The 25347-nt window shown below is 45.1% G+C and overlaps 1 protein-coding gene across 10 annotated transcripts in view; it reads right to left on the bottom strand.

Moving 5' to 3' along the window:
* The window catches only part of TNRC6C (trinucleotide repeat containing adaptor 6C), a 317396-nt gene that overhangs the window by 197316 nt on the left and 94733 nt on the right, over window positions 1–25347 (bottom strand). For all 10 annotated transcript variants that reach the window (XM_061455587.1, XM_061455582.1, XM_061455591.1 and 7 more), the window contains exon 4: window positions 3387–3448. In XM_061455587.1, the coding sequence (XP_061311571.1) occupies window positions 3387–3448 (62 nt within the window). The remainder of the gene's footprint in view (window positions 1–3386; window positions 3449–25347) is intronic.

Here is a 25347-nt window from a genome sequence, read left to right as displayed (position 1 = left end):
AGAGTGCAGCTGACCTGCAGCTGGTGTTTTCTTTGATCTATGTCAGAGCCTATTTACGTCCTCTGCTTAAAACAATCCAGTTCGTGGCAGCAGTAATGAAACTGTGTACCATCCAGCAGCTGTTTGGCTGCTACCTGAAATGAGTTTCACTCCAGTTTTTATCAAGCAGAAATCCTTTCAATCATCAAAACTGCCCCAGCCTTGTTGGAGCTGTGATGGTGCAGTGATTCTAACAGGGGAAGGCACATTGCAAGCCAGGGACATGGCAAGAGTAGTGAACTGCTGGGGATTTTCTTCCAGGGTCACAGCCACTTTGGGCACAGTGAGACCTGTAAATGAGGTCTTTGGGTGCAGAGACCAATCCACTGCAGACAAGGACACCAGCAAGGTTTAATGGGGTCCCAGATGGCCTCTGGTGTTTTCTATGCAGTTGCACTGGTGGCCCAAGCACTCCCATTACAGTGAAATCACCAGCAGCTGTTTAGACATGTTGATTTTGAAGCTCCTGCTACTGATATTGGCAATAGAGCAAACAAGGATCGGTTCAGGAAAAACCCAAACAGATGGACTCCAAATCCATGTCTCAGCCCAACGAGTCTCCTAGTGAAGGACTTAACTGAGGAGGCAGTGAGTAGGGATGCTGCACAAGGAGGAAGGGAATGTTTGCCCAAAGCTATTTTGAGTTCATTAAAGAGGATGGGAAGAGCTGGGCCGCTCCACTCAGAGACCCAGCATGAGGCCACATAACCTGCTCATCCCACCAAGAACTAATGATCACAGCTTGCCTAGTGAGTCCCAGGCGCTCTCCACTCGCTGCTTGCAAACAAGCTGCAGACCAAAAGCAATTGGAAGGAATTATTTGGGAAATAATTGTAAATAATGAATGAATGGAGCGAACTGCAAGCTGCTTACAGATAACTCACCCACAGAAAAGAGCTGAAGCTGCCGAGTAGATGATTCACTATTGATTATTTCCCCAGATCTAGCTGTAACCTTCTAAAGCATTAATTAAGACAAGTCTTCATAGCTCAGCATATTCTAATCTGTTCCAGGAGGAAGAGCTCTCAAGAACTCAGCACTGCCCTCCTGGAAGGAGATCTGGAGTTTCACACCCTGCTCCTGGCTCCTGCCTGGATGAGGAGGAAGATGGGAGGCACAGAGCAGAGCCGAGCACCAGCCCATAACCCAGCGACATCCCCAATAGCTGATGCAAATGTTTCAGCAGGCTTCAAGTCAGGGTTTGTGAGCTCCTGGGTATGGCAGGGGAAGACTGGATCCTACCTGGCTGTTGGCTGGATTTCAACCAGGACAGCTGCCTCTTGGGATAAACCCTTTAAAGACAGCCAAGGCAATCTGGCTATCCCTGCGACAGCTGCCCTTAAATGACCTATAGTCAAGTCTGCCCTGAAAACAGTATGTAAATGGGTGCTCTAAAACGTGTCCCAAAAGGACCCTGTCTGTGCAAGTGCCCCTTGCGCCACCCAGCCCTTCAGAAAGGTCTGCGCTGCTCTCCAGGGCTTCAGCTCTGGCAGCTCCCAGTATCAGCTCCTGTACCCCACAGGATGCCCAGAAGCACAAAGCTCCTGGGGTTATAGCAGGGAAAAGGCACCTGATATAATCTTTCAGTTATATCAAGTGACTACAGCTGCCACTACCACTAAATCTGCCAAGCAATGGCACACACATGTAAATACAAACACATCAGAAACTGATCTGCCCTTCTGCCAGGGCCTGGCACCAGTAGGCACGTCCCACTGACAGGAGCACAGCTTCAGTGTAACTGAGCAAGCCTTCAGCTAATGAAATACAGGATTGTGCACAGCCATGAAAATCCAACAGAGCAATCTAATCCAGGGCAGCAAGATTCCTGCCTCAGACCCCAGAGGAGCACAGCTCATGATGCTGAGGGAAAGAGACAAGTTGTTGCTCTCCAGCTGGGCTCCTGCAGAACTACTGATCCCCAGCCCATCACCCCAGGACCTCTGGCACAGCACTTGCAGGCAGACCCGTGCTTGCCCTCCCCACACCCTGAAGAAACAAGGATGTGATAACCTGGCACCCAACTGAAGCTAAAATGCTCTTTCAACCAGCTGTTTAGCTCAGCATTGCCCAAAGCATGTTTGCATCATATATGGATGACTTGAAATATGGGTAGAGCAAGTTAACACCTACATTAAGCAAGCCCACGATGATTTTGCTCTCCTAACCTTGTCTCAGAAAGAAAGGCAGTGAAGTTTGAAACAGCTCTGAAATGGAGGCAACCTATAACAAATGGTTTTAGCCCACTTCCATGCCCATTGTGAACTACCATAGCTCTTCCCAAGAGCTGTCCCCAGTTCACATGCATATGGTTTGCCAGCAGAGCCACTGGACCCTTTCTCGCCGCTCACCACTGTTTGGTGTGGTACTCACTTGGCATCACGTCATGGTCAAGCCACAACCAGCTGTGTGGCCCACACAGCCTTAACGTGTCCTAATTTATGAACAAAGATTAAAAACAAGATTCCAGTAAAAGCCCCTTTCTTCCCCATCAGATGCAATCAGCCGCAAGCTGTGTCTGACAGGGCTGAGCTTCAAAGGTAAAGTCAGACTTGACCACTAACCAAGAAAAGATAGCAGGAGAGGAATTAAAAATTCAAATAAAATTGAGCATAATCAGTTGAATTTCAGCAGTGTATCTAGATTTTTAACAATTTCAATGCTTCTACAGACTGTTTGGGGCATGTAATGAACACCATTTCATACCAGCTTTGCAAGAAAACCTTGTCAAGATTGCAAACATTTGAAATAACCATTTGAACGGACACGTGGCACAACATCTGACTTCTCCTAGCCCAGGTGCTCAAGCAAGCTTAACCCTTCAAGTGACCACATGGAAACAGATAACACTACATGCTTCACAGCTGCATTCCTTTTTATACACACAAATGTGGGATTAACCAATCTTTCCTGCCCAGTATGTTCATTAAAAGCATATAAAAAGAGGAAGACAAGAAAATCTCAGTAGCTTACTTCAACAGTAACAGTACTTCCACCTCTCTGCTGTCAATCTGGTGACCAGCACTAGGGGTCACACACTGTCCTTGTCTCACCACCACCTCATATGCAGGTGGGCACCATGGTGCTGGGCTGGTCACAAGTGGTCACTAGATGTGACCCAAGTCATACAAACTGCTCCGCTAGCCCTCAGCCAGCCCCGTGCATGAGCCTTCATGTCAGCACGAGGGTAGGCCAAGGTGTCTGCTTTGAGTTTGGTTTTGACTGAGCAATGGACCATGTCAGTCCAGACCATCTCCTCCCAGTCAGGTCCTGCACAGCTGCATAGCTCATCATCAAACATGCAAGCAAATATTCCTGAAGGATGTTATCCGAAGCGAAATCCCTACCTGCTCTTGACTCCTTCAAAGGCTGTTTTCTGGTAAGGGCTTATCTGATGGTTTATCCTTTGCTGGAAGACAGAAGAAAACAAAGAACAAATCCTGGTCAAACAGTGGTTTGGTTAGAAAGGATGGGATGCTGCTAAATGAGAGCAAAGAAACATTTCATGTTTACTTTCATTACTGTCTACTGCGTGTGATACACACTTAAAAGCTGGCATAATTCTCTCCACCTAATTTATTCTATTTTTCCAACCATCAAGCTAGTCTCTTTTAATTAGCTCTCTAGGACACAGGAACAGATGAAGTTAAAATGAGTAGGTCTCCTTCTTGGTGCTGTTGCTTTCCTCAACTCTCTCCACCCCAAAGTCAATCCAAATCCTCTGGGGAATTCAGGCAGATTTTCATTGCCATGGATATAATGTGCTCCTCAAAAGAGATCAGAATTACAAACACTGAATAAGGATAATCAAGATGATGAAAGAGAACAGCTCTTGCAAAAGTGATAGGAGGTGTAAAGAGCACACATGTGTGTCACTGCACTCTGCCATGGACAAACCCTGTGTATTGTAGATGCCATTTTGCTTGACTGAATTTCCTTTAGTTTGAAAAATAAGTGCCTTAGCCCTAGGAGCAGAGTGACCTGCATCCATCTCCTCTGTCACCATGAAGTTCCTATGTCTGAATAAGTTTGGTTATCAAGCTTCTGCGTTTCCTGGCCAAAGAGATGTCAGGAGCCTCCTTGTATATCCTCTCAGCTAGAGACTTCTAGTGAGCTCCTGTGCAGTGCTGACACCCTCAGTTAGAGTTCATGGTGATATAAAACGAAGCTGCATCTGATTGTCTTTATTTAAATGAGTTTCTAAGGAACCTAGACAATAAAACTTGAAAAAGCTTCACTGGGCTCCCACTATGTTTCATTTGACCCAATTCTAAAACCTAGCAGATTTTATCCTATTATTTGGGAGCGATCCTGTGGAAAAAAGGCACTGCACACATGTGGTGGAATCACTGGCCCTGCAAGAGTTCACACACTGTGTAGACGAGGCCCTTGGTGCCATGGCCTTGGCAGTGCTGGGGGAACAGTTGGACTGGATGAGCTTAAAGGTCTTTTCCAACCAAGCTGATTCTATTACTCTATGTCCCTCGCATGGGAGTAGTCCAGGAAAAGCCACCCCAGCTTCTGGCTGAGGACCCTTTTCAGCATCCCCTCAACATGCTGAGAACCGTCCCAGTAGTTAGCACAACTGACAGTGCTGCCAATGGGGAATATCTATGCCTAAATCCTTCCGTGAAACAAACACCTTGGCATGGGAGTGAGGAGCTTTCTGCACCAGATGGACCCCCTGGTCTCTTGGTAAATCTGATTCTTAGGCTTTGCCACAAAGAGGCTTAAAATTAATTAGCAGATTTTGGTTTTTAAGGAGTTCTGTGTACACTGAGTGTGTGAGAAAGGACATTCATTAGGAGCTTTCCAGTACTTATAGGCCAAGACAAGGATTTATGGTTTGTGAGAGAGTTCCTTTTATAAGAGGCAGTTTCAAACTGTTAATCATCACAAGCAGGTGCCTTGAAGAGGAAAACATTCCCTATTTTCCCAGGAAGACAGTCAGGAAGAGGAAGGTTTTCTGATTCTCTAAAGCTGACTACTTTTACCAAAAAGCATCAGTCCCTTTCAGTCCCTGTTTCCAGAGAGCTGTCTGTCACCCAGCAGCACTGGGAGGTAGATAAGTGACAACAGCTCATATATGGTGTACTATGGAAGAGAACCTTCCAACAGGCAAACCAGCACAATCTTCAGCTGCTGAGAGCTAACTTGTCTGCTGCTGACTGTAGACCACTGCCAATATTGTTCTGCAACAGCACTCACTGTAACTGCTGTAAAAACTCGGCTAGATGGTAAGAAATCTGTCTAGTTAAACCACTCAAAAATATTCTTCAAACATCTGATCCTATATTATAGAATCACAGAATGATTTGGGTTGGAAAGGACCTTAAGGTCATTCAGTTCCAACCCCCCTGCCATGGGCAGGGATGCCTCACACTAGACCATGCCACCCAAGGCTCTGTCCAGCCTGGCCTTGAACACTGTGAGGGATGGAGCATTCATCACTCCTTGGGCCAGCCTGTTCTTGACTTGGGCAGGGCACATCTGCAAGTTAAAGCTTTTCATCCACTTCAGAGGACAAGAGGAGATCCCTCAGTGTTGGAAGTGAAGCACTAAGATATCATTGAACAGTATTTACCACCTGCAGCATTGTGTTATGATGCGCCCACCAGCACTTGGAAGAGGAGGAGATACACTAAAAACCATGAATGAGCAGTATGGTGTGGTGCGCATTGGCACTTCTTGGTCTCCTTTTCTGTAGGAGCTTACATGAGAATGGTGGTGCTGTCAGGCTGCTGCATTTCAATGACAACAGTGTTTTTCCAGAGAGAAAAGTCCAAGTTTCTGCTGCATTAGCAATACCAATTTGCTGGCTTCTTTAGTCTTTAGTAACTCCTACAAGTATGAACTGATTTATGTGCAAGCCTCTGGAGACCAGACCTGAACCGAATCAAAGAAGTTTTGCTTTGTCATAAATCTACTCCTCAAATACACAACATGGAGCAAAATCCCTGATGTTGCTGGAAAACATTCTGAACTCATCCTTGCCTTCGTTATGTACTTTCCCCTCTGCTTTCCACTTGATATTTCTGGGGAATTTCCTTTGGGAAGGGGCTGTTGTCTGCGTTTTGCTGATGTTAGTTTGGATCAGCTCTGAGCTGCATCAAGCAGCTCCGTGTTTAAAGCTTGCTCCCACCTAGCTGCTTGAGCAGGCCTAAAAATGGGAAATTTAAGGAGACTTAGACTAGTTCAGAATTATTTCAAGGACTCAAAGAACCAGACAGATAGAAAATGCTAAGCAAAAAGGACATCATTTATAAAAGGAAAAGACTGAGGCTGGTAAACTGGACTGCAAACCTACTCCTGCCATCCCAGGCTTGGTCTGAGGTGACAGAGGAATTTAAATCTTATCCTTTCAATAATGAGAAAGGGAAACCATGTCTTTGCATGAGGAACTTGAGGTTCCCAGATCTTTGGAAAGAGAAGTTCTCATGAAAAAGCTGAGTTCTTAGGACAGAAATCATTCCCTAATCACACTGCCAAGCCCCTAGGAAAAAAAATACGGCATGCCTATAGCAACCTTCTTCATCAATATTACTCCACTGACCCAGTTCTTACTCTCAGTTTTCTATTCAATCCTAATAAAGGTGGATTTAATGTACAATAATGTGAGGATAGCAGAGGTGAGGGTATTTGCTGTAAGGAAAGCATAAAGAAGATAATATTACCAGGCTACACTACATACAGCTATAACTGTTCAAGTATTAAACCCATTTTTCACCATCAAGAGTGTTATCCAGCAGCAGGAGAAATACGACCAGGGGAAAATATCCTTAAAGTGAAGGAATTGATGGTCAAAGCCTGGAAGTTTGGTAAAAAGCTTTTCCACTTCATGTCCTACAAGCTGTCAGCACTCGGATGGAAAACCACAGATCAGTAATTGCAAAGGACAGCTCTTCTTCCTTCCACTGTCTCTGTCTGTAAGGCAAGAGGATGGCGAGTTCATTAATTATCTCCAGCATCAGTTTACTTGAAGATCTTTTCTTCCAGCAGCGCATCAAAGGAGGCTGATAGAAGCTTTGATTAGAGAGATAATGAAGGAAATCTCTAATAGATTATATCATTTCTTGCCCGTCTGCAGCCATTCGCAAACTGGCTGCTTTTACAGGGCTGGGATTCACGTCTGGAAAATATCACAAGCATGTAAATCCACCTCAAATGCAAAAATCTATGGAAAAATTCAAGTAATTGCATGTTTACCATATTCCTGTCAAGGGTCTGGAAAAAAGATATCAGCTCATCTGACTTGCTATAGAGCAGAGATTTTCCACGTGCCCTGTTCGAGCCGCTGATTCCGTGGAGATAATCCGTATTTTGAACTCACATCAGACATGGACAGAGAAAATTCATTAGCTAATACAGAGCAGGATGAGAGCAGAGGCAGGAGGAGAGCAAATGCTGGTGGGAAGGGGGTGAGATAGGCAGTTTGATGTCTACCGTTGTGATCTGTCCTAGGAAGCCTTTTGCTAACGACGACCATTAGGAGGGGTCAGATGAGGGCCTTTTTCTGGTTTGCTTTGTTTCTGATGGTTGGTTTTTTTACCTGTCTAATCTTGGCTGCTTTAACCTGCAGCACGACATCTCCCTCAGTGCTTGCTTCAGGCCAACAGGAGCCCTCAAAGGGCAGAGCTGGTTCCCACTGCAGGGGAGGAAACTTCAGTACTGCAGAATCCCAGCTGTCCATCCTTGTCACACCAGGGCCCCACTGTTCTCCTCTGCATTTGAAGTCCCTTGATGATTTTAATGCCAGTTCCCTCCTACCCAGACCATACACACACTGCCAAATCTAATTGTGAGGAGAAATGAAGTGTCAGGTTCTAATACACCAATGCCCTGTGCTGATTCCTACCTCACACAGATAAACCTTAAGCCATTCCTAAGAAGTCCCAGTGGCACATTTAAGCAATCTATTTCTTCTAAGATGAGACTGAAGATTCTCCCCTGTTAGTGTTTGGTGATTAATGAACTATTGGAGGCACCCGTTCTGCTGACCCTTGGATGCTCAGGCAGCCCAGCATCTTAAGTGAGAGTCTGAGAAAGACACTGTGCTAATGAAGGAATTACTAGTCTCATAAGATGAACACCACCATCACCACGTTACCCACCAGAGCCATCCTGATCTTTCACAGGCATCCCCATCGCCCTGCTCTCATCCTGGCAAACAGGTAACATGAAGAAATGCTGCAGCCCTTGTCCTGAGTCCCTCCTGTCCCCCCCAGCCACTATGGACAAACGTAAAGGCAGAGAGGGAGCAGAAAGTGTTTTATGGGGTTAAACGTCCCAGTCTGAAGTAAAGCAATTTCCTTCGGTCTCCTGCCATTTCCTTGTGGAGGCTTATCATCTCCAGCTGGGACAATATAAAGGCCCATTTAATCGAGATCCATTTAACACTGAATCACACTAACAAGATTACTTAGCCAGGGCTAATTCTGCATTTGCTGAAGTGCAGTATCCAGGGTGAGTAATCTTTGTGTGCTGGTGGCAGGTTCAGAGACAGGTTAGCAACTGGCTTAACATCACAGACAGAACATGGGAAGTACATGGCAGACCATGACGGTGAAATTGCAGCCCAGTTCACCTACTGAGCTATTTCCTTCCCCCTGCTCAGTGGTATTTGAGATTGGTGCAAGAGGGTTTCCTCATTACCCCATAGGATCCTAAAAGGGGAATTATTTTCTTTGTCCTCAAAAGCAGCTGAGCAGGCAATACAGCAAAATCCTCTTCAGTCATTATCTGTTAAGTGCATGGCATCCTTTTGTGAGTTAAATGACACAGTATTTCTTGCATGGGACTGAATTCAAAAGGTTTTGCCTTCCATCAGGAGATAACTCAAGATTTGAGTGCTAATTGAATACATTTATATGCACACAAGTGAGAGGCATTCATACAATTTCTTAAAGTAGACTCTCACCATTCAGTCATTTAAAAATATAGCACTAAGGGCTCTATTATTTATGATTATTAAATCACAAATCTGAGTAGCAAAATACTTCACTCAGGGAAAGCGTGAAGAGGCTGTTTCAGAGGAAGAAAATCTCTTTTAGAGAACTCGCAGAACACCACATCATCGCAGGAGGATGCTGATAAATAATATTGTTTTACAGCTAAGGCTCTCAAAGTGACTTAGGTAAATGGATTAATCCTAATCACCCCTTCAAATGTTCCAAAATCCTCTCAGTAGTCAGAGCACAGGTTGATATATTTGGGTGAAATCCTCACTTTTTAGTGTGCATTCATAGTGGTTTGGGTTGGAAGGGACCTTAAAGATCAGCAAGTTCCAACCCCCTGCACTCACTGTGCCATCAACATAGGGCTTGGGACATGCCCAGTCATACCCTTCGTTGCTTTGAAAAGATGGTTTTGTTGTCACTTCAGGAGGGATTCATCTCACCTGGTGTCAGGGTGACACCAGGCAAGTGTCTATATTTGAGTCGGTCTCTTAACTGCATAAGTGAAGAGAAATTGGAGCGATTTCTCTGACCCATTTCAGGTAACCACCATGAGATGAGAGCAATTGCCTGCTGGAGGTGGCCATTTCTCTCCATTGATGGTAAATGAGGTCTGAGTGCTCAGTGCAGATGCTGAGACCCAGGTGCTGCCTCACAAGTCAGGTGAGATGGATCCTATCAGCAGAATTGCAGCCTTTCAAAGGCAGAGTCACCTTTATCATTGGTTTCATTGGTTTTTAGCTGGGGAGTTTATTTCAGGCATTTGAGGAAATTTCCCAGGTTTTCATTTCTGCCCAGTATCCTTCGGTCTTTCTCCCCATTTTGGCAGATAATCCTCCAGGTTTTATTTTGCAGCCCAGCCCAGAATATCTTTTGTTGCTCCAAGGGCTCACCTAGGCAGAGACCCAACCCAAGGGTGGTTCAAATCCATCTCCATAGGCTGGTTACAAGCTCCTCTGGGGTGGGTAAACTCTCCATTTCTCCAAATAAAGAACACAAGCTATGCCAGGCCAAAAGGTCTAGGCTAGAGATGACACAACGAGCTATAGAGATCCCTTCCAACCCCAGTCATTTCATGACTCGGTGAAAAAGGGAAAGTTCTTCAGGGCAGCATCCTCACATCTGATCTGGAGATGCCCATGCTCAGGGTGCTAGCAGGGGCATGCTTTGCTCCTGTGGTTCCTGGGCTGGCAGCAGTGGGAAGCTTCAAGGCCAAAAACTCAAGACACCTCTGGGAGCTGGGAGCCTTTAGAGTTTGGCAGGAGCTGGGCAAAAGCCTTCAGTATCATCATTTATATTCAGATTTGTAAGCCTGTTGAATCTAGCCCACATCCCCTCCTCAAAAAGTGACTTAGACACTCAGAAAACCAAACACTCCTTAGACACAGCCTTCAGGCCCAGGTATGCAGAAGCACAGAAGTGTGCACAGTAATGCTGCTTTGTGTGCCTAATGCACGGCAATTCCAGGATGAGATTAAATGCTTACATCAGAGCTGGAACCAAGTCCCGCACGGCTCTGGCCAAGTGCGGAGGTCACTTGTGAAAATGGGATTTCTGCTGAGATTTGTAACTTCTTTTTGATTGCATTCCAGAGCTCAGAGCAGACATACGCATCCCTCCTCCCTCCTATTAAACTCAGGCACCCAAACCATGCCCACGGTAGCTGCACACTGGGAAGGCAGTTTTTTGGCCATCTCTACGCAGGGAATTTCATATACGTGAGGTCCATCACCCCAAAGCCTAGAAAGTGGCCAAAAGACTTAGAAGTTTGTAAGAGAAACAGGCAGACCTGCATGAGAAACATGACTGTGTAAGGCTTGTTTCCTTGAGAAACAAGGTGCTCAGTCAAAACATTGCTGCCCTCATCACTTCATCCTCAACATCTGAAAGCACAAGAATCTTTAAGTGTATAAAGGGGAATTAAAATCTGCTTCAAAAATATGTTCAAGTCACCCTGGAAATACAAGGGACTTCCTTTAGCAAGTGCTCAAGGGGGTCTCCAACTATACAAAACCAAAACCTAACCCACTCGTATTCCTCCAGATAGCAGTCAACCAGCCAAGGAGTCTGACTGCACACAGACAGCCCTGTGCCTTGGACACTATGGGAGGAGCTGAGAGCCTTGGACTGAATTTCTGACATAGGCAATGACAGCATCCCCTCTGGCAATCGCCTTCTCCTTCCGTCCATCTGCTGTCACAGGGAGCAGTTTGGCAAAAGGCTCCTGAGTTTTTGGGCTATGAAGCCCAAAATCTCAGAGGCAGGGGCTAGATAACTCCCCGCTGCTGCAGTGGAGGCAGCTCAACTCTTTCTTCTCTGGTGGGACACCCAATGGAACTGCTATAAGGGATGCAGAGTATGGTCTACCACAGGTACAAACTACTCCTATGATGCACGTAAATGTATCACACATGGGGCCATGCAGAGTCTCAGAGACAGAGCAACGCAACAGGCATCACACCACACACTCATTGCACACCTGTGAGGACCTCGTCCCCCTGGCTCCTCACTGCGGTGGCAGGCATCAGTGACACACAACCTCCATCCACACCAACAGGGCAGCACATTGCAACGAAAGAATTTCCAAATATTTTCCAATGTTAATGGTGCCTATATATATATATATATATATATATATATGGTAAAGGCACAGACTCACACATGGCAAGTTTAAGCCCAAAGCTTTCTTTTCTCAGTTACCTTTCCGGAACCTCTCAAAACCAATCTGCTGGCTGCAGATTGCTTCATTACTTGTCACTCTAATGCCATCATCTCTAATTGGTGGGGCACAAGGGCTTGAAAGACATTAAGCCCTGCCTGCATGTGTGCTGAGCAGTTACCACAGCATGATAACCATCCCTCCACATCCCCCTGCCCGCATGCCCGCTGGCTGGGCAGCAGTGCCTGACCCTCCTTACAGCAGCCACCAAGGCAAAGTGGCTTGCTCCAAGCAACAGGACCAAGAAGACTCCATGGGAATCGTTATTAACTTGGCTTTAATTACAAACTAATTTCCTCCTGCATAGCCAGCAATTTCAAGCTCTGTGGAAACTATAAGGAAACAATAGCGTGCCTTTTCCCAGCATAAACAAATAGACAAAATACAGAGCTTAAAGGGAGAGTAGTACAATTAAATACCCCAAATGCAACCATCTGAGAATTTTTCCTCCATCTAAGCAGAAAGCATTCCAACCAAATAAGTGATTTTTAAGGCCATCGAATTTTACCAAGTTCTAGGGTAGACATGGTAGGTCTTTTTAATGGGAACTGCCTGCACCTAAAATATGCAGAGGCTACCACCTCTCCGTAATAAGCTGGTGCTGTGGGTTGCTCGCTGGCTTGAGCGGTGCTGAAGCTGTACTTAGCAGCTGACAGCTTGCAAGGAGAACTGGGGGAGCATGAAGGCTTGTTAGCAGCAAGGTTTTCCCAGCTGAGGCTCACGCACGCACTGATTGGCAATTCAGAGCACGGCGTTTATCCCGGTGGAGCCTCCGTATGTTTCTTCCCCTGGAGGAGCGATGAATGTCAATTCACCCCTTGGGGTGCGTCAGGCAAAAATCCTCCTGAGGGTGAAACGAGAGCTGACAGCCACTGGCCACAGGTGCCTGCACCAACTTCCACACTGGTCAATTTTGCTGAGAGTCAGGAAAAATGAAGCTCAGTTTGCTGCATCACCATGCACAGCAATGGTTCCCCTCTCAAAATTAGCTGTATGGAAACGTAAATAAGGGTAATACGCACTTACGTACCATCAACCAAGAAGAGGAATGTTTATGCTGGTGACTCATTAGCACACCTGGGACTTCCCCAGAGTTTCTGGCAGTACCCTGAATATTCAGACCATGACAGTGAACCGATAGCTCTATCCTGATCTATTCTATTCCTGTTCTCGTCTCCTAAACCCACTGTGATATATCTTTATTCCTCGTGTCTATGCGCCTCCTATCACCCACTTTCAGAGCATTCTGCCAGCGGCTCTTGATGGGCTTTCCAGACCTTAATTAAGCTTCAAGACACCTCTGTGAAGTTGACTAATATAATTAAGTGAATCTTGCAGATGAATAAGCTGAGGAGAGGGGAGATCAAACAGCAGAACAACGGACGAACAGCTACCCGGTGGCAAAGGAGGTTGCAGGACCCGGAGACTCCATCCCTGATGTCTGACAAAAATCACTGCCTTTCCCATCCCATCACTGTAGTTGATTATGCCAGGATTTTCTCCTGGAAAGGGGGTAATTTGGACTATTGTCTTAACGAGAAAAAGCAGATTTTGTCAAGAAGGCATCCAGGTAGAGCTGCTATCTCCAGCAATACCATACAGAGATGTTTCTTAGGAGTATCGAGAATAGCTGTGCATGTACATGCAATGGTAGATTTTACTATTAATTAAGCTGATGGGAAGGTTTAGTCCAGTGGCTGCTTTCAAACAAGCTTTTTGAAATTACAGTAATTGTATAGCTTATGTTCAACTCATTCTTGAATTTTCTGGGTGTCTCCTAACAACGTCTTATGGGATTTCTTTAATTTCAAAGGAAACCGGAAGAATAGTTTAAAAGAAAAGCCTGAATCTTGCTAGGACCTGAAGTATGACTTGTCTCAAGAGTTTAGAAGAGTTATTATGGACTTGAAAATAAACATGCATCTAAATCCTCCATGACTGGGGCCTTACTAGACCATTGCCCTGGGTCTTTTCCCTGAAACTTGATGTTTAGAATGAAATATTAAGGTGTATTTCATTAGAATGAAACATTAAGGTGCAACAGGAATAAAATGGAACATTTCCTAGCTGGGAGTTAAGCTGGATCTGTGACATCCCACCTTCCTACTCCTTCAAAAGAGCCTTTCCCTGGAAGTTCAGCACATTCTCAGTGCTTAAAAAGCTCTTGCAAAGGACTTTTTACTTCTGTGCCTGTATCCAAATGAGATTATGCCGTGATAGCCTAAGCATTGTAGCCACTCATTGCTTAGGAAGCTCAGCCTTCAGAGGCACAGGTTCCAACATCATCTTCCATTCAAAAACGCAGTGGTAGAAGCACTTGAGAAGAAATCACTCCTGTAACACTTGTCAGTTAGCTTTCTACACGTGCGGGGCTGTGCTTGCCTTTGTTCCCACCCTCCTAACATGAGCCTTAGGACTGTCCGGGAGCAGCAGAGAAGCCACTTGTTCTGGCAGTTCCATCACTGATTTCTCCCCTTCCCACCTAGGATCTGGTGACTGCATCGCCTAACACTCTTCCTAAGTGTGCAAGAGGGACAAACCCCACACAACCAGGGGTAACTTCATGTGACTCCCTTTTAAAACCATTGTTTCCCAGTGCTGGGACACTATATAGCAAACTATGAAGTGATGGCAGCTCTTGGGACCCAAGCCATGCTGATTTCATTGTTTTGCCTCATCTGTTTCTTTATACTGTGTCCCAAGTGACTACCCCATAGGAATTCCGGCTTTTCATTTTTCTGCTGTACAAGATGTCAGCAGATAACAATCCATGCTTCATTGGTGCCTTTCCATAATTGAAAGAGCCAGCAATATATCAGGCTTGGAGTCTGCAAACCTCATCAATAAGTACTCTATTACTTAGGCATAATTTTCCATGCCCCCCAGATGAGACACCAGGCAGTTAGGTTTATATTGCTGAACCTACACTTCACTGCAAACTGTTTAAGATAATGTCTACTAAAACAGAGTCTATTGTTGCAAACTAGTTTCTCAGACAACCAGCGTCTAGCAAAAATGTACTTAATATGCAAAGCTGTCTGTTTAGATCTGTTTTCCAGTAAAGCTATCTCAGGAAAAAAGAGATTTGTAGTCCAAACTAACAGCACAGGTTTCTTCCCAAGTCGACATACACAGACCTGCATTTTTCTATAGGAACACATTTTTCCCTGTGTTACCAAAAGAATTTTTTTGCTTGACTTATTCTGCATTTTCAGCATGTGACAGAGACCTTAACAGCTCCTGCAGCGTTACTGATTGTGTGAGGGCAGTGTGAAACTTGCTTGGCCTCTCTCTTTAGGTTTAATTTTCCTCCTTAAGCTTTACATAGCATGGTAAGAATCCGCTTCCTGGTCCTTTTCAACAAAATCTCATCAAGTCCAAAGAGTTGCCCCTTTAAATAAATACAAGGGGCTGGAGTTTTAATTACTTTCTCCAGAATCCCCTTATCTGTCAAAGCAGCAGCTTTGACAGGCACCGGCTACATGTTATCTGGAACCACAACTGAGATCTCTAACTCCTTCCATTTCTTTAGCCCTTGAAGCTTGTCTCATACCTATTACATATCATGGCCAGAAGCACTGCCAGAGTATGGGCTCTGATACCTGGATAGACAGCTCTTTCCCTCCATAGCTTATTGTCCCAGAGGATCCTTACACACTTCCCTTGTTGCTGGCACAAACAAATTGCTGATGATGACTGTCTATCTACATACCAGGCATCTCCCAGATGTGCTACTTGGCGCTAAAAACCCCATCTTCACTTTTGGTCTATAAGCTTTGAGGCTTTGCAAACTTCTGTTATCTAGAGCAAACAAGTTTTAGTCCTTGCACCATTAAAGCTCTGTTGCGGGCATCCGGTGACTTTGCAGGCCAGTTAATATTATTAAAAGAGAAGAGCTAGTGATTGTTTAAGCTTTGCATAAAGGTAATTTTGAGATCTGGATGGAAATTGATGTCCTTTAGTACATTATCTCAACTGGATCAACCCCCCACCAGTCTAGGAACTGCCTCATAAAACCCAGAAGGAGCATATTTCACCCCAACTCTTCCAAAATCTTTCTGCTGTACTGCAAGCATCAATCACATAGGACTGTCCAACTACCATAGACTATCCAACTCAGTGAAGTACCTCGTTACAGATTTATTTGAATGCCTTCACATTTTTACCCTCGTAACTCCCAGTGGAACATGATGCACTGCCCAGTGAGGACTATGTTTGGGTCTTCCACCTCCTGCACCATTCCCCAGTCCCCCTTCATCCCTTACCTGCAGAGCTGGTGTCCAGTCTGAACTTTCAGCCTCCAGAAATCACTGGAGATAAGAGCTGTAACCTAAAGCACCTGTATTTTTGATAAGCTATGTTCAAAGGCTCAAAGAGCTCCATCCCTGACCATGCCAATGCCTAAACTGACTGTGGTCCACACTCACTGCTTTTATGCACGGCAGAGCTGTGCCTGCCCCAAAGGCACCTCCTGCCTTTTTGTCATATTAATAGAATCATAGAATCATTTGTGTTGGAAAAGACCTTTAAGATCACTGAGTCCAACCGTTCTGCTTCTATTCACTTTCATGCCAGAAATGAAGTAGCCAAACTTCACAGAGGACAAAAGCAGGCAGCAGGCCAGCCTCAAAGCCAAAGTAGACATAAACCCCCATTAAACCTCATGGTTCAACACATAAACAGAGTGAAGGGAGGACCTCCCAGAGCCCTGTGCTTGAATCCAATAACCATCCATAACTACCCCTAAGGATAGTTTCTAAAGAGGGGAGAGCAATAAACAGCACTTCCCCTCTTCATTACACAACTCCAGCAATAACTATGATGAATGGCAACGAACAACTGGGTTTCATTGCTAGATTTCCAGGCTGTGATGTCCAACAATAGAAGCATAATAAAGACAGATGGCAGTGGATTAACTCTTCTTGCAATGAGGCCAGTGCTGCTGCTCAACCGCGCTCATCCCAACTCAAAGGCAGGCAGCCCCATCCAGGGCAGGATGCAGGCAGCAGGGAAGTGCTCCTGGCTTCTGTACAGGACCAGAATTAAGTACGTGGGGATCAGGAATAATGCAAACCAGAGGGTTTGGTCAGAACAGAGAGTGGAGCTGAGCAACATATGCCAATTCTGGTGGAGTGTTTTGCTTTTAAGCACAGCTGTTAACTAGGCAGAAAACTCAGAAGAAACCCAAGTGGATTTTCCACAGAGTATTTCTGCTTTTTTGTCAACTGATGGTATTAATTGTCTGGCTTCTTTATGATTTGGAAACCTCAAAATAAAAAATACCCCATGAAATTGTTGCCACTTCTATACAAAAGAAATTACTTTAGAAAAGTTGCTAGAATTTTCCCTCCAGTTTTGCTCATTTAGTATATAAAATAAAGATTATTTTGCATCCTTGCATTAACGTGGTGCTAATAGGTGTGTGTTGGATATCATTTTAACAGTACCTCTAGGTAGGCACCTAACCCTAAACCTAACCCTAACCCTAGAGGTTTAGGTGATATCAAACTGCAGCCAAGAACTAGGGTTTAGGAGGGCTGGGGAGGTGGAGCTGGGTTTTGCCAGCAGCTCTGGCCGCATTTTGCTGTGTGCCAATGAAAGAAACTCACTCTAAGCTCCAGCATTAAATGGGTGCAGGCACTGCCCAGATTAGCAGGGGACGGGTCTTACCACAACTTATTGACTGAGTTTGTAAAGCATTTGGAGACCTTCAAATGGAAGGTGCTAAATTACCATTACTTCTGCCTAAGTGAAACTGCCAAGCGGCGCCGCTTCAGTCATTCACTGCACATTCAGGTCTGCCTTCTGTTTGTAAGTCCACTGTAACCAAGCTTAATTTCTGCAGATGTATTTGTTATTCAGAAGCATTCACTGGGTTGAATCATTCTCAGATGGAGTTTTTAGGAAACATGTTTGATTTGCCTATTCATTATCTGTTACTCCGGATGCGTGATGGGCTACACAGAGCAGCATGTTGCTGTTTCCGCTCACTGCTTGAATGGCAGAAAGTTTATTAGATGGGAGAATAATGAATAACCAATAATGAATGCTCTTGTTTTCATGTGAAAACAGATGAGCATGTGAAAAGCAGTGTCCCTCCCCACTTTCTTGCCAACAGATCCCCATTCACAATAACATTCTCCAATAGAGAAAAGCAAGCAGATACTCGATTCAGTCGAATATCTGGCCATTCACAAAGTCGAGTTTTACTGTCTTACCAGAGTACCTACATGCCTGCCTGAAATATGGAGGAGGCTACTCTAGGGCTGACCTGTTGCCTTTGTAAAGGCAAGACAATGTAAAGATGAATGTCCTTGTTTTTGCAGTGTGTGTTAACCAGTCACATAGAGCTTTGGGGTTTTTGGACTCTCCTGGCATTGGCAATTTCTCTCTAAGGCATAACTCCTGCTCTATGGGGGATTCCCTACAATACCTCATCTTGTCAAATCAGTTTGGTCTACAGGACTTCTGCAAGCCCACTCACCACATCTCTGCTCTAGTGCAAACATCAAGCACCCAACAGTGAGTCACACCGAGGTCCAACTGCACCAACCACCCCAAAACCAACCCCCAAAGCCCTGTGGAAAGATGGAAAGCTCAAACGTACACAGCATCCTTCCCTCATTCCTGTTTTTGCTGACCGTGTGACTCCAGTTGCATGTAATTATTGTAGTATCTGGTGTTAATGATGTGTCCAGTTCACTCAGCCTGTTCATCAGTATTGCTGGTCATTTGCTGTTTCTTTGTTTCTTGCCTCCCCAAAGGTCACTACATCATCAGCAAAACCAAGCGCAATTCATCCATTATTTATCAAGCCGGGTTTACTGCTCACCTGTCCCTCATTTCAAGGCCATGCTCCATCCCACATCTCAAACCTACATGCACCTTCCAGCCCACACTTGTGGCTCGAAGTACTGACTGGCATAAAGCATTCATTAAATAGAAAACACTAAATATAAAACTGAAGCTTGTCACGATGCAGACAAGGATTTGGTATCACTTTAAACGTACTGCGTTTCTAAACTTCATGCCCCTGGTCCCACTCCTGCTTTGCCTTCTATTGACTGAAAAATCATTTGTAAGTAAATCTATGCAATGGAAGACCTGCCTTTTGCTATTTGGGCTGAGTTGTGGCCTGCTTTAATGCTCCATCAGTGCAGGATGCCTACATCTGTTATTTCCCTAGCCTAACTGGTTGCTGAGCACTCATCAGGCTTCCTGCATGCAGCCTGACTGCATTATTGATATCTTCCTCTGGAGCAACATCATGGAACAGCATCCCTGGGGGAAACACAGAGATACTGTGAAGTGTCCTGTGCAAAATCAAGGATGTTCATCACAGCCCTCCCCGGGACCACCAGCACCTTCCCTGCACCAGTCTTGCCCCTTTGGGAGGTATCTGCAACCTCACAGGCTCCCCATTGGGGTACAGGTGATGCATAATGTTATCAAAGCTCCATCTGCCTGTGGGAAGTCTTTGAAATATCAGTCCGTGAGAAGAGCAATAACCTTCAAAAAAACCCTCCAACCACATGGGACTTATTACAAAAGGGAAATTCTAACCTACAAATAAAGGCAATAAAGTGGCAGACCTCTGCATCCCGATCACATCTAACACAGCCTCAGAACAAGCAGAGATGTCCTGATTAGCTGCCGAAGGGGTAAAGGCGATGTCAGCGATCCCCATCGAGGATGAGAAGGATGTTGTGCTGGGGAAAAGCCATTGAGCATCCTGAGGTCACCCTGGGGCAGCACGGCTTCTCCTCTAACCTACCCCTGGGCTTTGGCTGATGGTATTTATCATATCTATTGCTCAGACTGAAAGCCAAGCCAGAAAAGTGACTCTGAACTGTGCTGCACCAGGAGGGGAGTGGGGAGGAGAGCAATGCCATAGCCACTCTGCTTCCCGCTGTTTGTCCTGGTTATCAGACTGGAAAAGATCACCAATTACCCTCTTCCCTACCACCACTGCTCCTGCCAACAAAAGATGAAAAGCACATTTATTTCTCTTAAGTGAGATCTTTTTGTGACACATAAGGACCCTTGTATACATGACAATTACTTGTAAAAAATCTCTCTCTGTCTACAGCACATCTGTAAATGGATTTAAGCCCATATAAAGGATGTAAAAATGGCTATAACCGCCCCAGCGCAGCTCCCTGGAAGCTCTCAATGGTGTTTTTTTTTTCCACATATATAAAAGCCAACACAGAACAAAAAGACCTGTCAGCAGAGAAAGGTAGGTTTGCCTTTCCTCACCTAGCTGGGGGAACTTAATTTTATTTATTTTTATTGACAATCGCAACAACTGTTTCTCAATCATAAAAGTAAAAAGCACAAGCTCAGCTAGTCAGCCCATCATTTCTATTTAGCTTTTTATTTGTGCGAGGAACTCTTTGGAGATGCAATAGCTTGCTTGCAGAGACACCCTAGTGGCAACGTGACATTACTCAAACCACCAAATGAGGCTTGTGCAGATGACACAACCTTCTCCTATGGCACCTCCAGCAGTGCAAGGATCTCACCGTGCACCCTGGGGCTCCTCTGCTCCCCCATCACCTCAGCATCCCCCATTACCCCGACTCCTGGCTTTGGTATTTAGGGAGCATGAGCAAAGCCTCATTTAAACCCAAATGCTGTCATTGTCTAGTGGGTAATTATTGACCACTGCATCTTCTTATTATTATATTTACCATTTATTTTTGACAGATGCTCCCTGGGGTTCTGCCTCGCTAACATTCAACACAAACAGCACTATAAGGCACTGTGAGAAGTATCCATACCTGAATTACAGCCACAGCATTCACCCTTCCGTGGCCCAGGGAGTTCTAAGGGCCAGGTTTACACAAGTAGCCAGGAGCCAAAGGATGGATGGAAGAAAGGTTGGAAATCATTGGGATTTGCCAACTAAGCAGTCTGGCTCCCAGATCCGCTGGGTGGCTCTGGCTTCAGGCACCAGTCCCTCTGCCTGTGTCTGTGGCACTGGTGTTCCTTCTCAGGCTATACACAAAGGTCATCCCTGTCTCAGATCACACAGATCAAATCCTTTGACTCTGTGTTAGAGGTGGACCGTTACCATCTATGACTTAAAGACTGGGAAATGAAGGGATACACTGCTTTTGGGCAAGGCTCTCAGTAACTTCCCAGAGTCAGCCCGTTTGGCCACGGCAGATAATGAAATCAGTGTTGTGCTACCTTAGCATCTGTGCTTTCACATGGAAGCGAGAAAGACTCTGCTCCTATTTGCACTCTTACCCTAACCACAGCGCAGGGTGTCAGGTGTCTGTGAGCTAAAGGCTTCCCTGCCTGTGCCATGATATTAAAAGCATATGCAATGAGACTGCACCTTCTGTTCGCACTCTGTCAGTAATCCCGTGCAGGCAGGTTTGCTGTTAACCTTCCTAATAGAAAGTCTGTTCAATGGCTTGCTGGCTTTGCGTCAGTTCAGGATTATCTGCAAAGATGCAGACTGTTGATTTGTGGGCATCTTCTAAAGTGAGAGCTGCAGAGGCTCAAAAGAAATGATGCAGCCTGGAGCTGGCAGTGGAAGGGGATTTTTACCCATACCCAGGCCAAATCACATAATTTCTGTAGAAGTAACAACTTGCTTCAGCTGCTTTGGGGAGAGGGGAAAAAAGAACTTGTCTCAGCTTAATTACAAATCTACTTCTTTCTCTTTCCTCTTTTGCCACCCCTGCCCCTCACCCCCTGATAAAATGAGGGTAAAAAGCCCTGCAAATGGCAATATCCAATATTCATTAGTGGCTTGTGAGAGAGACAGAGAGACACAACTCATTACTGGGTTCTTCACCTTTACCCTTGACAATGGTTATTTACATAATAACCTGACCCTTAGGTTACTCTTCATTAACAAACACATGCGCAAACATAGAAGCAGCTGGCTACAACTCATAAATATATATTGTTAACCTTGGCTTAGAAGACTTACTTTCACTTACTAAAGGAAAAAAAGAAGAGAAGACACTATTTTGCATAGCTATTACATTATAACCTCAGTAAATGGTACAATGAACCAGAGGTTTGGTGCAGAGCTGGGCTCATGGATTGGCAGACCAGCTCGTTGTGTGCTGTCCCTGCCTGGAGCATCTTCTTCTGCCCTGAGGGGGACTGTCCCAGTTGGGAGGCGAGGCTGAGATCAGCCAACACTAGGGGGGAGTCAATCCAGCTCTTGTATTCCCCAAATCAGTAGAGGATATCACCTGAGCTGGACCGTGGTGGGATAGTGTGCAAAGCTAGGATGAAGGAGGAAAGCACTTCTCCAGAGAAGCAGCGTTTTCAGCTAAGGTGAATGATGCCATTTAACCCTCTGAGCACAAGTTCCGGCCTCTATGTGGAAATATTCCTGTGCAAGGTCTCACAGATCAGGACTTAGATTATCTAAACCAGCTTCTGAGACTTCAGTTTTGTCATACAGCCCTGGGAATGAAAACCCATCCCTTGGGCTGACATAGATGAAATGTGTCTTAGGCCGGGGGACAGCCTCAAGCAGAAGAAAAGGTGCCCTGGAGCTTTCTGGAAGATGGGAAAGTTTTTGCTCTGATCAGCTGTGATGTCTCAGCTTCATCTTTCTCAAAGCACTGTTTAGCATCAGGTCTGGTTACATTTCCAACAGTCCCATACCATATTCTCAAAACACAGGCCCCATGTCTTTGGTTCAGCCAGAGACGGATGGTTTTCCAGTATATACTTCAGTAACCACACATCAGAGGGTCACCACCAGAAGGACAAAGTGTCACCAACACCACTTGCAGGAAGAGCTTTCATTTTGGCTGTGGCTTCATACATGTCTAATCAGAGGGGGTCACACAGATAACTTAAAATCACAGAACAGTTAGGGTTGGAAAGGACCTTAAGATCATCCAGTTCCAACCCCCCTGCCACCTCACACTAAACCATGCCTCCCAAGGCTTCATCCAACCTGGCCTTGAAAACTGGCCCCTCTTCTAAATGCTCCTGCCTGCAAGCAGGTAGGTGATGGCAGGAATCAAACACTGATGTTTGGGCTCTACCAGTAAAGCAGAAATCAAACATTTCCATAAAGCCAGGAGGTTTTGCTTGGTTTAATTGGTAGATGTTGCTCCAAGAGCCACATCCTCCTCAATCTGCATGTGGAAATGGTACAGCAGATTTGTAGGATCATGGATGCTGAGAGAGACCAGCTGGGATCCCCCCACTGCAGCTCTGCAGATGCAGCATGGGCTTCCTGGGTCACATCATGACCACCGTGTATTCCATCTCCTCTCCCGGGGTATTTAGTCTCTCCAAACCTTCCCTGTCACAGCCTAGATGTTGGAAAGAAGCATTTTGGTGGCTGTGAGCAGAGAGAACGGCAGCCACGGGGTTTGCCTCAAGTTTGGCATTTGGGAAACAAAGGAATTGCTTAATAAGAACTTCAATGAGGATAAGATGCAATTGAAACAGAATTCTATCTAATGTTTCCAGAGAACAAATGTTAATTGTGTTTATGTATCAAAACCCAAAATTAACAACTCAAATGTTTGCAAACCCTTGCAAGAACCCCAAATCCCAGTGTTCCAGGCAGCCTGTATCACCCAGCACACATCGCTCAGAAACCTTTTTACCTATTCACTCACTATTTCCAAACCAATTACTAGCTTATAGTTTGCAAAGCAGGCTGACACTTGGGGGTTCGGGCAGGGACTTCCTTCAGTCCCTCTACCAATCCAACTATGTTTTAATTTAGTGAAGAGGGAAAGCATATAATTTTTTAGCTCCAGGGAAGCTGGAGGCAATCACAAATATCCCTAGAGCTGAGTCAAATTCCTCAGTTTAAAGCAGCAGCCCATTCTATTGCAATAATTGGACTTTAGTGTCCCTTTCGTTTAAAGAAACAACAGCTGATCTGGAAAGCTGATGGCTTGGACACAGGGTGTTTCACCTCTGGGACCTGAGACACAGACCTAACTATAATTGGATGAACCCAGAATAGCAAGTGCCTCACTTACATGGAAATAATAAATAATAATACCACCACCATCCTCATACCAGAGATCCCCCCACAGTTGCGTCTCTGTTAGCATTCAGCATCTGGATGATGCTACACCAAGAAATACAGCTTCAGGCTGATGAAGCAAAGGTGGGTGAAGGTTGGAGCTTTTAGGTAAGGCAGAGTTGCTGTGACCACCACAGGATACATAAATCTATGCAATACCTCTGTACCACTTCAGAACAAAAAGGAAAACATCTCTAACTGGAAGGATTGGCCAAGAAAGATGTCTGTGGTGACTAAATGAGCAGATGGGAACTACTGTCCTGTGATTTCTTATTAGAGATGAAGCCCAAGAAATAAAGCTTCTTACAAAATCAGAGTGATAACTGAGCAGTGACGCTGAGCAGGATACACCACAAACATCCCCACCAAGCAGCACCAGGACAAGCCCCACAGCATCATCATGCTGCACCTCCTGCAGAAGCAGCTTTAATTGCTCTATGGGCAGCAATTAGAGAGGCCTCATCCCATCCCTGCCAGTGCATCACCAGGCACCTGCCGGGGACATGAAGCCACATGGCTGGGGTCCCGCAGGGAGCATGCGGCAGCTTGGGGAGGAGAAGGCAGCCTTCCCTCGCGTGCACCAACAAACCTGGCTTCACCCTGCGCTGAGCAAATGTCAGCCCTGTGTTTGATACCACAGTGGCACTTCTAAATCCAAGTTGGAAAATGCCACCATGTATTTTTAATCCAACCGCCTCGTCACTGCATGATAAAATGAAAGGATTGCCGAGTTTGACTGGCATTTGTAAGTAGCATGTGAAAGGGGCTAATAGAGGCAGAAAATTAGCTACATTTATCATCTTAACTACATTCATATTACACTCACGATCCAATTGTTCAAAAATGGGGCTTTTAGAGCAGGTCCTTTTGAAAGTTTAAGCATTCCAAACAACAGCCGTTTATTCTCAGAGCAAACACTACCTTAAAAAGAGATTTATTCTGTAGCTCTGGTGAATTGTGAAGGGAATGGACTTTGCTGCATGGTTTTGGTGAGTGCAGTCAACAACAAAACTGGTCAAAAACCAGGATCTGTGTTTTACACTGAGTGCTGATGCTTGGAGGGAAAAAAAGTGGAATCAGAATCCATTCAATGTTTAAAAAAAATCCTCCCAAATATTCCCTCTGGAAAAATAATGTAGCAAAAAATTTAAAATGTTCCAATTTTGAGGTGGGATTTTTAAAAATGTATTTTATCATTCTTCTACTACCATTTTACACCATTGCTTAGCATTTAAGTAGTGGCAGCAAGCAGTATGTCTTAATGACATATCGCAATGTCAGACAGAAAATCCTGTAGTCCTTTTAAATGGGTCACATCATGCTACCAGCCCTGATTGAGACGTGTTATCTAATTCATAGCGATTCCCACCTATGATCTAATGACAACTCCTAAGTGAAAGAAAACAACATGGAAATTCAAGAGAATGAAAGCCCACACCAAATTCACCATAGTACAGCTGAGAAACCTGTCGTAGAGATGCAAATATTTCAAGTAGTACTAAATACCGGTATCCCATAAATGACTAAACAATTCCATCAATGAAATACCAAGTTTTAGGCCATTCTGTGATAACTCAGAGGTTGTCCAGTGCACTAACCTG

The sequence above is a fragment of the Pezoporus flaviventris genome, unplaced genomic scaffold (genome assembly GCF_033815535.1).
Source record: "Pezoporus flaviventris isolate CSIRO_AGI_PZ_B2104156 unplaced genomic scaffold, CSIRO_AGI_Pfla_v1 ptg000020l, whole genome shotgun sequence".
Lineage (NCBI taxonomy): Eukaryota > Metazoa > Chordata > Aves > Psittaciformes > Psittacidae > Pezoporus > Pezoporus flaviventris.
This window is presented reverse-complemented; position numbering and strand designations above follow the sequence as displayed.